Below are 15,168 nucleotides of genomic sequence, written 5' to 3' on the forward strand. Positions count from 1 at the left end.
GGGCACGGAACCTCTCCCCCAGGGCTGCCAGGGCTTCCCAGGCTCGCCACCCGCCTCTGCCAGTCTCTTTCTACTTCGTCCAGCCCCACCTCGAGAGTCTAGCTTGCTTTGGCAGCGCTTCTCCGCATGCCCCGGAGAGGGAGTTCCTTTTCCAGTCTCCGGGGCTGCTTCGGAGCCCAGTGCACGATTGTACACCGGCTTCCCTCCTTTGCCTAAAGGGCGGCCGAGCGCGTCTCCTAGCCTCGCCTTCTGCGACTGGGTGGTCCTTTTCCTCCGTCCGTCTTTCAAGACACGCGCCCGAAATCGAGGGGTGAGAGCAAAGACGGCCCATCAACTTAGCATCTTGAATTTAGACCTTTCCCGAAAGAAGGTTGGCGTTGCCTGGGTCCGCGAGTGAGGGAGGTAGGAGGGCGCGGCTGCAGCAGCTCCGGGGCTCGCCGGACGGGGCTTGGAGCCGGGGCTGGAGCGGGACGCGCAGCGCCGGGCCTCGCCCTCGGCGGTCCCTCCCTGCCCCTCCTCTCCCCGCCTCCCCGGGCCTGCCCCTCCCGCTCCGGGGGAGCCGTCTCTCCTCCGCGCGTCTCCGGCGCTCTCTCCATTGTCTCTGCCTTTACAACAGGTTCGCGCGGCGGGGGAAGACGGGCGGGTGCGGGGCCGCCCCACCCCCGGCTTTCTTGGGGCCGCCTCCCTTCCTCTGGGTGTGCGTGCCTTCGGCTGCTTTTATTCAGCTCCGGAGCTAATTCCCCGGCGGAGCAGCCCCCGAGCGTGCCCGACCCCTCCCTCTGGGCCCCCGGGCTCTGCCCGCGCTGCCGCCTCGGCTCTGCGTGTGGCAATGATGTGCGCATTGGAGGGTTTAAGTTCTTCACGTGCCTGGGGGGTCTTCCCATTTTTTTCTTAGGAAACCAAATCGTATTAATCCCACTAATCAGTAAATGCGAGGCAGCGGCAGAAGGCACAAACGCTATTTTGCCGCTTGATTCCGAGAACCTCTTCGATTTTTATTTTTAAAGAGGGAGACGATGGACTGAGCAGATCCACACCATGGAGTCTCGGGTCTTACTGAGAACAGTCTGTTTGATCTTCGGTCTCGGAGCAGGTGAGTGGCCCAGAGCTGGGGCGGGGGGAACGGATGGCCCTCGCCTCGGGGCAGCCGGACTGACTGGGGACGCCTTGCTTTTCCTCCACCCGAAGTAGGTCTGGAGTGGGAAGCTTGGAGTCGCGGGCGGGTTTGGATTTGGATTTTTCTGAAGCTTGCCTTGGTGATGACAGGGCCGGTCACACCCCTAGTCCAGGGTCTAAGGGCCGAGGGGGAACTTTGCACTGAGAGGGGTTTAAAGTAGGTCAGGGAAATGGGACTGGGTGCTCCGCTATTTAAAGCTTGGCTGCTGATCTCAGGTAAGGCTCTGCGCGGTGGAGGGAGTCGCCTCTCTTGTCAGTTCCCAATACTGTCTCCAAAACGCAGTTTTTTGCTGCCCTGGAGGAAGAGACTTGCATTTTGATGGAGCTTTTTCTTTCTCCCCCACCCTCCCCACCAGTTTGGGGGCTTGGTGTGGACCCCTCCCTACAGATTGACGTCTTAACAGAGTTAGAACTTGGGGAGTCCACGACTGGAGTGCGTCAGGTCCCCGGGCTGCATAATGGGACGAAAGCCTTTCTCTTTCAAGGTATGGAGTGCGTGCCGAGTCCCCAGTGCGGTTTCAGTTCGGGTAACCCCGGAGGAGTTGGCCTCACAGCTCCTCCTAACTTCTGTATTGCCTCATGGATGGCAGTATCTGGAGCTGAGACGTGGAGGGGTTAACGTGACACACACACACACACACCCCTTCCACCCTTCCATCTCTTTTTAAGTGGTTTGGTTTTTCTCCCCTCCCTCCCCCTCCTCCTTACTTTGTACTCTTGCCAGTTCTAATGGATAGTTCCTTAATTACTGTACAGAAACTCCGATGGCAGATGGTTGATTTTAGAGTCTGGGGAACAATGAATTATAGCACAAACGCCTCATTTGGGTGAAATTGATTTAGGTAGAAAATAGGATAGCTTAATCTTAGTTAAGACACGGCTCTCTGAAAGTTTCAGGTACAATGGTGCCTGGTTGGGAGGAATTTCTTTATGTGGAGTAGCTTTCTGGAAAAATGAATACCTCTCAATAGTTTTATCTACTGTATATCACAAACGTACTATATTTGAAAGGACTCCTCATTGAAAGATCATGATTCTACTCCATCAATGTCAAGAGAAAGAGAATAATATTCTCTTAAATATTATTTTGAAATCTTTCAAATGAATTTTAATTCAAAGGTATATCTTGTATCACCATTAATCGTATACTTAATATTATAGAACTTTTTTTTTAAATCAGTGGGTGTTGGCCATGCATAAATGTCTACATTTTAATTTATATTTAAATGTGTAGTCAGAAACAAATTCCAATGCATCAAGCCATCACCTTGATTTACCAAAGCTTTTGAATATTGTTTGGTTTGTGGAAAGATGGAACATGAGATTCTAAAAGGTGGCTAAATACATACAGAAAGATTCATTTCACATATGGTGAAGTATAGATGAAAGCAAAAGAGAAATGAAGTTTGGTTTAACATATCTAATGGACTGACTGAAGCATCTCCCCAGCCATCCAGATTTTTCTTTTGTGATTTTGGTCCCATGGGTTCAAGAGAAGTGCAACTCATAATTACTGAAGAGTTGGATATGCAAAATAAAACCACTTAAGCAAATCTGCCACCAAGATACAGACATAAAATAAAACTCTAATGTCTCTGTAGTGGTGTTGTTGCCTGATATAACCAGTATGTGTCACCATGGACAGTAACACTAAAGCTTACAATAAGAAAAGGAGGAAATTGACATGTGTTGTATTTATTTAAAACAAGTTTACTCTTCTAAAAAATTAAAATGTAATTTTCTGTTTTAATTATGGTGAGCCCACTAAATGTTTTTATTGTAACAAATATTTGTGATAATATTTTATTTACCTACAGGTCTTTTTTGGGAAGGGTTGGGGATGCAGCTTAGATTTTGAATCCCTTAAAAACAATGACTAAATTTAATAAAGGAAATAAGACCAGAGTGTCAGCAAAATTCACAAAGTAGAATAGAAGTGTCATTAGGGTTAAGCTTCTGTTTTTTCTTTCTTTCTTCTTCTTTTTTAAAATCTCTGATTTTCAATCCCTGTGAACTGGAAGCAAAGTTATCTCAGGTCTGCTAATTTGAGTAACTGGAAAGCTTTACAGAAGCTAAAGCTCCTAATAAACAAATGGTGTTGAAGTGCCCTTAAAATTTCCAAAGGTCCTTTAAATTATACTAGTGTTCTTCTTAGGTTCTTCTTAGTTTCCTCTGAAGAGTATCTGAGCTGTCACAACTAGAAACCCTCTAGTTTGCATTTTGTGGTCTCATGCTAGACATGTTAGACAATTTCTAGGAAATAGTCTAAGGCACTAATATCTTTTCCTGGTTAAGTTTTTTAAAGGAATGTTAAGTATTCATCTTTATTTAAATTGCCAGTTCTTCAAGGTAGGCATTGTATTGCAAATGAATTGTCCATTGTAACTACATATCAGGGCACATAGATGAATTGTTTTTATGTCCTTGTTGGTACCAAGCCCTACACTTAGAGTGAATGCCTAACAAATATAGTTTTTGAGATTTGAAGATGTAAAATTTCATTTCCTGCCAAATTATGAACCTTATTATTTCATATAGCCAGTCACTCAGCAAATATTTGCTACCTGCTGTGTTCTCAGTAAGCATATATTACTGATCTATTGATTATGCTGTAATAACTTCTCTTATTCTAAGACTCAGGTTATGAATTGACAACAGGTGGATCTTTGGCTCTGTCTGGTAGTTTTGCATTACCTCTTAAAAAGTCAGTTCTGACTCCTACTGCTTCTCTGGGATTCCATGGGTTCTAGAGAGACAAAAGCTTTCAGGCTCTGGAGATTTTATGGATTTGATTTATGGTGAATTCAGAGTGCTGCAGATATTTTTGTATAGTGTGTAAAATGTCATAGTAGGATAGTAACAAATTTCAAAACCTGTGAGATGCTCTCAGATTTCATATAAACCTATCAGATAAGTTACTTTGTGCTATCAGATATGTTCTATATAGATGGAAGAGATTTTGAACCAGGAAATTTCTTCTGCAGTGCTATAACCATCTTCTTTTGTTTCTTAGCTTTAAAATAAAGAAATCTCAGCATATGATTTCCCAGTGATTTTTGCTCATTTAATATTGCTTCTCCTTTTGGCTACTTCATTATTCTCTTTAGTGGTATTTAAGATGCTTACCATTCATTACTTTTTGAAACTATAAATAATTTTTGTAAATTATTGTGCAATATGAACCGATTAATTAGTAATTATATTTTATTATATATGTATAATGAAAGCAAATGGAAATATATTTCAAAGTCATACCTGGTTTTTATCATAATAGTAACTATAGTATCACTAAAATTGTTTTGTTGTTGTTGAAATTTGATTTGTAGCTGCATTGGAAATTGAAGTAAGAAGATGCTAAATTAGATCATCCTTTAATAAATGTGGCTTTTTATCTGTGCCAATTATAATCATTTTCAAAAGGAAAAAGTATCCAGGCAACAGTTTGGAATCTACATCAAAATCTTCTAAGTATTTCTAGCAGCAGTCTGACTCATAGCCACAAAAATACACTTACATTTTAAAAAAATAGAGGACTGAATGCTGACAATGAAAAAGACCTACCAAGGCTCCTAAAGAGTTCTGAAATTTTAAGGATTATGCAATTATAAATAGAATCCTACCTACCTTGGTTAAAGTCTAGGAGGTATTTGTAAAGACAATGTTCATAATAATCTTTCTTCTCTATACATGAGAGACCAAGAATGAACACATAAGAAGCACAGTTCTGGGATTTTCTAGCAACGTTAACATGATTTTTAGATCTTTGGTTTTAACAATTTGTCTGGCCAGATTCCCAAAGTTGATAGTTTCATCTGTTGATTTAATAAAATTTCTTCTAAGGTATTCACAGATTTTATAATGCCATTAATCCCCACAAGAGAAGTAGATAAAATCAAAGCGTATTTTTTTCCTGAGTTGGTAATTTGAAAATAAGTTCAGTAGCTATTTTTAAGGAACTTTAAGATTTAAAGATTTTATTTATTTATTTATTTATTTATTTATTTATTTATTTATTTGAGAGAGAGAGTGAGAGAGAGAGAAGGAGCAGGGGGAGGGACAGAGGGAGAGGGAGAAGCAGACTCCCCGCTGAGCAGGGAGCCCAACGTGGGGCTCGATCTGGAACTCCGGGACTCTGGGATCATGACCTGAGCCGAAGGCAGATGATTAACTGATTGAGCCACCCAGGCGCCCCAAGATTTAAAGATTTTAAAGGAAGGGGTGCCTGGGTGGCTCAGGTGGTTAAGCATCTGACTGGTGATTTCGGCTCAGGTCATGATCTCATAGTTCCTGAGATGGAGTCCTGCAATGGACTCTGCCCTCAGTGGGGAGTCTGCTTGAGAGTCTATCTCTCCCTCTGCCCTCCCACCAACCCCACTCATGGTCTCTTTCTCTCTCTTTCAAATAAATAAAATCTTTAAAAAAAAAAAAAGATTTTAAAGGGAAAAAATGTCCATAAGTCTACTCATGTCAGTGTTTAAAAATAGGACTGAAATTGGGCGTTTGGTGGTGGGCCATTGACTTTAGTAGGTAAAGGTAACTGCATTAAGGAAAGTGAGGTTAGGCTGCAATGAGTATTTGTCAATATGATGGTCAGTGAACATCTGTGTTCTTAGGGACGATGGTCATTGGTGCCCCAATAGAATAGAAGTACACAGTGACAGAGATGTGCTTAGAAACCAGATAGACCCAGTGGAATCTCATTAGTTGTTTTACTGTGGTGAAGTTACTCAATTTCTCTGAACTTCAGTACCCTCAATTATAAAATTAATACTGTTTTGAGGCCTAAAAAAGACATGTTCATTCATTCAAGTACATTTTTGCTGTGCAATTCTGTTCTGTTAGGTATTAGGTATATAACAAAGGAATAAGTTAGAACTTTACTTTCAGAGTGTCTTAAAAACAGTCATTAAACAATTACACAGATAATAATTTAATCACCATTAAGATAAATGCTATGAGGAAAAACGAAGAATGCAATGGGAAATCTATACTCTAGGGAACCCCAGGGTCAGGGAGACTGTCTTTGAAGAAGAGTCATTGGAGCTGAACGCTGAAGGATAGTAAGAGTAGTCTGAAGAAGAGGGGCTATGAGGATTCAAAGAGGGGAGAATCAGAGAGACAAAAGAAACAGCGTGAGCAAAGATCCCGAGCCAGGAATGAGCATTGTGCTTTTGACAAAATGGAAGAAACTCCACTTAGTGGAAACAGAGGGTTGTGATATGAAATGACACAGATGAGGAGAGCAAGGACCAGATTACACAGTGGGCCATTTTAATAGAAGAGAATTGAAAATTTATCATTATACAAAGATATATTGTAGTAGGCAGAATAATGATCCCTCAAAGATGTTCTTGTCCTAATCCTAGGGACCTGAGCCTATGTTATGTTACCTGTCAAGGGGGAACTAAGATTGTCCATAAAATTGAGGTTGCTAATCAACTGACCTTCAGGTAAGAAATATCTTCTGGATTATATGGGCCGGCCCCATGTAAGCACAAAGGTCCTTTAGATCTGGAAGAGGGAGGTAGAAGAGTCAGTGTCAGTGATGCAACGAGAGAATGACTAGACCTGCCTTTGCTGGATTTGAAGATAAAAGTCAGCCATGAGCCAAGGCATGGGGGCAGTCTTGCAAAGGTGAAAAGAGGCAAGAAAATGGATTTTCCCTAAGAGTGTCCAGCACTGCTGACACTTGATTTTAACCCCGTTCTGACCTCCAGAACTGTGAGATAATAAACTGTGTTGACTTAAGCCCCTAAGTTTGTGGTGATTTGTTAGAGTGGCAATAGGAAACGAATACAGATTTTGATACATGGTGGAGGCTGCGTAAGAAATACCTAAAGATATGGAAGTGGCTTTGGAATTGGGAAATGGGCAGAGACTGGAAAACTTTTGAAAAGCATGATAGAAAAAGCCTAGATTGCCTTGAATAGACTGTTAGAGATATGGATGATGGCCGTTCTACTAGTGAGGACTCAGAAGAAAATGAAGAGTAGGGTAGAGAAAACGAAATCTCCTTAGAGAATACCTAAATTGTCACGAACAGGCTGTTGGTAAAAATGCAGACATTAAAGACACTGCCAGTGGGGGCTTCGATAGAAATCAGGAATATGTTATTGCAAACTGGAGACAAGGGATCCTTGTTATGCAGTGGCAGAAAACTTAGCTAAATTGTGTCCTGCAGTTCTGTGGAAAGTAAAGCTTATAAAACATGAACTTAGGTATTGAGGGGATTTGTGTACATAGTGTTGAAGGTGCAGCTTGGGTTTTTCTTGCTGCTTCTTCCAGTAAAAAAGGAGAGGAGAGAGGCAGATTGAGGGAAGAACTATTAAGCAAAATGAAACCAGAACTTGATAGTTGAGAAATTCTCAGTCTCCCAGATTGCAAATGATGCTAAAGTTAGGAGATTCATTGTCAGAAATTCCTGCTCTGGGGAAAGCCAATGGTGTGGCTAGAAAACCTTTTGGGAGGGCCTCAGAAGTAAGGTCAGAGTATTCAGTTACATAGAGGGCACTTTGAAGAAATTGAACATGTAACTCATGGATTCCTTCAGACATCTCAGCAGAGCCAGTTAAAGAGATGGATTTATCCAGGAAATATCTGTGGAGTAGCCTCTTGTTTAATGGAATAAATGGCCATGGCACATATGCGAGATCTGTATGGTTCCTGAGAATATTATACCAGCAAAAATACATCGGGCTGGGCCTGAAAAGGGAAGTGAGAGGATGTAATGAAAGAAGGTTGTTGGATCCCAACAATTCTACAAGCAAAAAACAGGCTGATTAATCTACTTAGCTGCAAACATGTACCACCTTTCATGAAAAAATAAGGTTGACTAAGAGGGGAGAACTGAGAGCCCAGAAGGCAGAGCTGAGATCCTAAAGGGTGGAGCCAAGGACCACAGAACATTATTCCTAGACTTTGAAATCAAATGCAGTTTGCCTAGATGGATCTCCAAAGTTGCATGGGTCTGATGTCTAATTTTTTTAACTTATTTTTTCTCTCCTTTTGAATGGGAATGTCTATAATTGTTATACCATGTCTATTGTACCATCAAATTTGGGGAGCAGATATCTTGTTTCTTGAGTTTCACAGGTTCACAGATGGAGAGGAATTGGGCCTCAGGATGGATTATACCCAAGGACTCATTTGTACCTCATTTAGATGATGACATTTGGGACTTTTGAATTGATAAGATTTAGACCAGATCTTATTTTGTTTTATTTTTTAAAATATTTTGTTTATTTGAGAGGGAGAGAGCAGAAGGCAAGAGAGAGAGGGCATGAGCTGGGGTGAGGGGCAGAGGGAGAAGGACAAGCAGTCTCCCTGCCAAGCAGGGAGCCCGATGCGGGGCTCGATCCCAGGACCCTGGGATCATGACCTGAGCCGAAGGCAGACGCTTCACTGACAGAGCCACCCAGGCTTCCTGAGACCAGATTTTAAACCATGAGTTGATACTCTACTGAGTTGAGACTTTTGGATAGAGTGAATGTATTTTCCATGTGGGCTGGATGTGAATCTTTGGGTATGAAAGACAGGCTGTGGTAAGCTGAATAATGATCTCTCAACCATCCACATACTAAATCCTCAGAACCTGTAAATATATTATGTCACTTGGTAAGGGGGAGATTAAGATTGCAGAAGTAATTAAGGTTGCTAATGAGCTGACTTCAAAATATGGAGATTATCCTGGATTATCTGAGTAGGTCCCATGGAATCATAAGGTTACCTTAAATATGGAGGAGGGAAGTAGAAGCATCAGTGTCAGTGTGGTGCATTGTGAGAAAGACTTGAATGGTCATTGGTCATTGCTGACTTTGAAGTTGGAAGGTGGTCATGAGCCAAGGAATGTGGGCAGCCCATAGAAGCTCTAACAAAGGAAGAAAATGGATTTTTCCCCTAGAACCTCCTGGAGAAACATAGCCCTGCAAACACCTTGAATTTAGCCTAGTGAAATTCATTTTGGACTTCTGACCTCTGGAAATGTGAGATAATAAATTTGTGTTGATTCAGTCATCAAAGTGATATGTTACAGCCACCATAGGAAGCTAATATATATGTTAAACATTAAGATCCATTTATTTTGTAACTGAATTAAACTTACTCTTGAGCCCTCTCTCAACTATGCACGAGAGTGTGTTTGAAGGGTTGTTGGAAACTTGATCTAGCCAGTTAAAATTGTTAGTCATTTGTGACTTAAAATAGTTTCTTACATGTAAGGTCAGAGTCTTCATACTAAATGCTGAGTCTTTAAGAAATTCTCTCCATCATTTAGCTATGACATCATTCTGAGAGCAAACAGCAAAATCAAGTGTTGGGTTTTTTGATTGTATTTATTTTTCAAAAAATATCTTTCCTCTCCCAAAAGGTTAATGCAAAGGTGAAGGGGGAAAATTAGCATGAATATTTTAAAAGTAGAATGGATAGCACTCAGCATGGTGTTTGGCACCCAGTGAGTGTGGTAGTCCTAATTATGGGCAGGGGCAAGCATAACTGGAAGTCTCTTACCGAAAGTGCCAGGGCTCTGTGGGATGTCAACTAGGTTTGCTTTGGGAGAAGCAGGAGCAATCTTGACAGGCTCTGACAAGTGGATGACTTTGAATGTCATGGCTGAGGCACACCCAGGTGACAGCTAAAGTCAAGAGCCTCCACCTTTCTTTGGCTTTATTTCATCTCCTACTGGCTCCTTGTCCTCATGTTGGTTCCAGACCCCAGTCTTGCAGACATCTAGCCTCTTTCCCGTTCTTATTATTATCTGTCTATAATTCAATATCTGCTAACTGATAACTTAGGTTTTAGACATTAAGGCCTTACAGTGTGATATGTCTCCTGTTGATTTTCCTTCAGTTCAATTAAACTTTTTTTATTGCAGTGCTTCTGTGTCTAAGGATGGGACACACAGTATAATGGAGGAAGGAAATGTTTACATAAATTATTACTGGAGGTAAAACAAGAACTGAAATTTAGTTGTACATAGTGAAAAAGAAAATTGGGGACTTTATCTTAAAGGAGGAAGCTAAAAACTATGAAAATTATATGTCCTAGTATATATATGACAAAGTGGAGGTAATCATTTAACTCTGGGTTAATTATAGGAACAAGTAGAGTAAAATCAAGTGTTGATTGTGTGTGTGTGTGTGTGTATTTGTTTTTATAAAAACATGTGAGGACTCTCTCTTTACCCTTTTAATGCAAAACCATTATGTTTTGAGATATTTGTCATAATGGTACAATTTTTATTTTTCATTTTTAAAATTTAGCTACCCGTGTCAGACCATCATAAGTTAGTGCCTTTGTGTGTCATTGGAACATTTTTCTTACATGGTTTTTATCAACTTTGTGAAAATTTTCATCTTTTGCTAGCTAGGTTCCAGTTAGCATTGACATTGAAGAAGTAGATGTATGTGCAAACTCATTTTATCAAGCAAACAGTTTATTAGTGGATATTTTTGTTATGATGACTTGTGTTTCACCACATAAACTCAGTTGTTGAAACTCAGCTATGGGCCATTGTAACTGAGAAGAGCTAGGGAGGGAGCGAGTGGGAAGAAAAGTGGAGCATGACTCTTCCCTTTCCCATTTGGCCCGCTGCCAGCCACTGGGCACTTGGACAAGTGTTCGTCGAGTTGTTCTTGATGGCACTTCTGCTGACATTGTTCATTCTGGGAGAGGGATGGGGAACCCAGGCAACCACATGTCTTTCCCTACAAAGGGGAGGTTTGCTCTGAAAGGTCACACTCTACTGGCCTGGACATAGGGAAGAAGTGGTGGAGGTAACTCTAGGTACATAGTGATATGTAGTAGTAGTTAGGCCCATGGGTTCCAGAGCTGGACATGTTGAGTTTGAACACCCTGTTCACTAGTTGCATGACCTGGACCTTGTTACTTAACTGATCTCTGAGATAAAAACAGCACTACTTCTTAGAGCTGATGTGTAGATTATATGAATGAAACTGTGCCTGACATTTACCAAACATTTAATATATGTTAAATATTTTTTCGATTTTGGAATTAGCTTAGCAGCAAGTCATGCTCCTTGGATTTTTTTTTTTTGTAGGGGCTTCCAGGTGGAAATGCTGGATTTTGGGAGTGAGCTGAAGTGAGATGACTTTCACATGAGGCAGAGGACAGGCAAAGGTCAAGTGGAGAGGGGGAGAAACTGGCTCTGAAGCATCTTCTGTTCTATTTTTGCTGTTTTGGATATACTGGATAGAAGAGAATATGCAGATTTGGGTAGAGAGGGATGAGAACAAATGGCAAATGTGGAGAGGAAGGAGTATAATTTGCCCTATACCACTGTTCAGAAGTGAGGGGACCATAGAGAGAACCAACATAGCATGAGCTCATAGCATGAGCTCGTCTAGAGGCTCATTCATAGCATGAGCTCCTCTACAGACACAGAACACACATTACTTTCTAAGCATATTAAAAGTTTAGCTTAGTTTTTTAGTCATGGGGAGAAGTGTTAGGAGTACTGACAAACAAACGATGCAGTTGCTTTACTTGGCTCTGGTTAGGGTAAGCTTGGCCTTCCTTGGCAAGATACCAGTTTGATCTGTTGGTGGGGATTGATGGTGAAAACTGGTGGTGGACGATAAGATTTCATGGAGCCTGGAGTGGTGGTGTAATGTGGCCTGTGTAATGTTGACAGAATGGTTGGAGTGGTCCTGTGGATCCTTTGTGAGTTGGGGTCACTTTCTATACATTTCTGGCTACTTCTTTGGCCTTTTCTCTTGAATATCTTGTTGGCATATATTGTTTATTTCTATAGTCCAAAGGCTTTATGCCAAATTTTTATCCCAGTGGCCCCTGAGACTCTAGTCTTAAGTGACTTTCTGTATTGTCTCCCTATTGAGACTGTAAGTTCCCCAGGGAAAGGATCATGCCCTATGTTTCTTCTGGCCACCAACAACTCCATACCAGTTCCTTCTCTGGTTCTTCCTGATATTTTTTCGTGGTGAACTTTTACATATTATTCAGGACTCAGCTAAGCTATCACTTTGGCTACAAATCCTTCCTTTGATGGAATTATTGTTTCTTCCTCTCTGCTCTCTTAGCATCCTGTATGAAAACAACCACGTCAGTGTAGTATAGCATTTTTTTTAACATAAAAAGTCTGACCACTTTTCTTTTCCTTGATGCTACCTCCCCGGTCCAAGCCACCACTATCTTTCAGCTGGATTACTGCAATAGCCTTTTATGTGGTCTTCCTGCTTATACTCTTGCTCCCCTATAGTGTATTCTCAACATAGTTACCAGAGTGCTCTTTTAAAACCCAAGCATATCATGTTACTGCTTTGCACCATTTAGTGGTTCTTCATTTCACTCAAAAGATAAAGTACTTATTATGCCCTATAAAGACCTGCATGAACAATTCCACCCAATTACTTTTCCAGCCTAATCTGTTTGTCTCTCCCTTGCTTACTTTGCTTTAACTCCACTGGCTTCCTTGCTGTTCCTCAGTCAGGCCAGTTACTCTTCTGCCTCAGGGCCTTTGCACTGGCTATTTGCCTGAAATTCTCCTCCCCCCCAAAGATATCTGTGTGTTTTCCCCTTTTCTTCAAATGTTTTCTCAAATATCAATTTTTAAATGAAGCTACTCTTACCACTGAGTAAAATTTCAGCTAGTCCTCTACCCCACAAGTACTGTTGATACCCCTTATTCTGATCTATTTGTTTCCATAACATTTATCATCTAATATGCTATATAATTCGCTTATATGTCATTTAAATTGTTTATCATCTGTCTCTCTTGCTAGAAAATAAGCTCCATTAGGACAAGGATTTTTGAACGTTTTATTCACTGGTGTGTAACTCAAGTGTCTAGCATACAGTAAGAACTCCACAAAAATTTGTCACATGGGTATACTTATTTGGTACATGGTTTTCTTACATGGTGAGAAAACTAGTTTGTGATCTCTTTAAAGCTTGGAACTCTGCCTTGTTTCTTCATGTAGCTTCCTGACTATCATGGTGGCACATGTAATGTGCTCAGTCAAGCATCAGTAAGTGAATATTTGTGGCATTGAATTAAGTCCAATTATTCATGACAAATCTGATTTTTTGGTGACATTATGTTTTATATTTATGTAACTTATTTAAAGGAGGCGAAAGAGCTCTTCTAAATCAAAACACCTACTACTTTCTTCTCTAGTTATGGAAAAGGTACGAGCGTTGAGAGGCATGGAAAAAAATGTAGCTCTGCTTAACTTAGTGCTCTGAATTTGATCCACAAGATGGAGTGTGACACAGAGGAACCTGGACATCCTGAATGCTTGTTGACGAGAGTTTACAGTTTTAGTTTGAGGTATTGTGAATTCAGCATTTCGCAGAGATACTCATATTCATTTGAAAGTACTGAGAAACATTTCAAAGGCAAATAAGGATTAATTTGTATTATCTATGCTATAGTACTTCTCCACTACTGTAGATAAACCAAACTGGAGTATATCCAGAAGAAAGCACCCAGGGAGTTGAAAGTTTTGGAAACCATGTCAGAAAAGGAATGGTTGAAAAGAGGTTGGAAAATTTGGAATTTTTAGCCTGGAGAATAAAAGATAGTGGAGATGTGATTTTTTTTTTTTTAACATATTGGAAGGACAGTCATGTAGAAGAGGACTTAGATGTATTTTGTGTTGTTCTAGAGCAGTGATTCCCAAATGTAAGCTTGATGATCAATGGTTTATTGACTGCCTTGTTAAAAAAGACTCCCTGCCCTACCTACACTAAGTAAGTCCATATCTCTGAGGGTGAATCCTAGGAATCTATATTTTATTTTATTTATTTATTTATTTATTTTTAAAGATTTTATTTGTTTATTTGACAGAGAGAGACACAAAGAGAGAGGGAACACAAGCAGGGGGAGTGGGAGAGGGAGAAGCGGGCTTGCCGCAGAGCAGGGAGCCCAATGCGGGGCTCGATCCCAGGACCCTGGACCCATGACCTGAGCCGAAGGCAGATGCTTAACAACTGAGTCACCCAGGTGCCCCAGGAATCTATATTTTAAAAAAGTTACCTGTGATTCTGATGTTCAGACAAGTTTGTGAACCATTTTCTAGAACTGAGCTATCTTATAAATATAGTAGCTACTAGCCATGTTTGGCTATTGAGCACTTGAAATGTGCCTAGTACAAACTGTGATGCAATGTAAGTATAAAAATAAATACAGGGTTTTTAAGACAGTATAAGAAAAGAATGTAAAATATCAATATTTTTATGTTGATTATATATTGAAATAATATTTTGGATATATTGGTCAAAAATATATTATTAAAATTAAAATCACCTGTTTCAATCATTAAAATCATTCATTTTTCTATCCACCCATCCAATAAACATAGTTCTAATAATATTCAAACTAGAGATTAAATGATCTATTTCAGGGAAAATGTTTCGATGGGGCGGGAGTGGGTATTAGACTAAATGCTTTCTAAGGTCACTTTAGTTCCAACTGAAATTAAATTATTCTCTTTTCCCTTTTAATTATTCTTTTTATTGTAACCTCTGATGTCCAGAACATCTTCTTTTTCATTTTTCTGATAATCCTTAACACTCTCCTCCAAACAGTTATCTTTTAAAAAGAATCTTGGATTGTTCTGCTACTCTTATTAAAGTTTGTACTGAGAGATAGCCTGTCATTTACTACTATGCTCTGCATTGTGTATCTGTTTTATAAACATTCACTCTTAATGGTAGTGATCCACTTTATTTCTTCCATGCACTGGTGTTTAGTGTTTAATCTATTTTGCTTGTCTCTTTAAGTGGAGAATCCCCTAGGCAAGCACTCTGTCAAATTCTGTGTTCTTCCAGTCTAACTCATTGTACTGATGGACCATTAAATGTCCCAGAAAAAGTGCCAGATAGATTAAGTATTTCAGAGCAGAACATAACCTATATTTTTAGAACTTATTTAAATTTCTAGCAGTAATTGGTGACTGAACATCCTCACTATGAGTTGTGTGTGTTGACATATACTTGTAACTGAGCACTGGAAAC

At 40.3% G+C, this 15,168-nt stretch overlaps 1 protein-coding gene across 1 annotated transcript in view; it reads left to right on the forward strand.

Moving 5' to 3' along the window:
* Nucleotides 1-651: 651 nt before the first annotated feature.
* The window catches only part of NELL2 (neural EGFL like 2), a 326,039-nt gene continuing 311,522 nt past the window's right edge, over nt 652-15,168 (forward strand). Inside the window, exons 1-2 of the mRNA XM_064591364.1 lie at nt 652-1,093; nt 1,533-1,661. Coding sequence (XP_064447434.1) covers nt 1,039-1,093; nt 1,533-1,661 — 184 coding nt within the window. The 5' untranslated portion in view covers nt 652-1,038. The remainder of the gene's footprint in view (nt 1,094-1,532; nt 1,662-15,168) is intronic.

The sequence above is a fragment of the Mirounga angustirostris genome, unplaced genomic scaffold (genome assembly GCF_029215605.1).
Source record: "Mirounga angustirostris isolate CCGP_5_RB_7025 unplaced genomic scaffold, mMirAng1.0.hap1 SCAF_5, whole genome shotgun sequence".
Taxonomy (NCBI): domain Eukaryota; kingdom Metazoa; phylum Chordata; class Mammalia; order Carnivora; family Phocidae; genus Mirounga; species Mirounga angustirostris.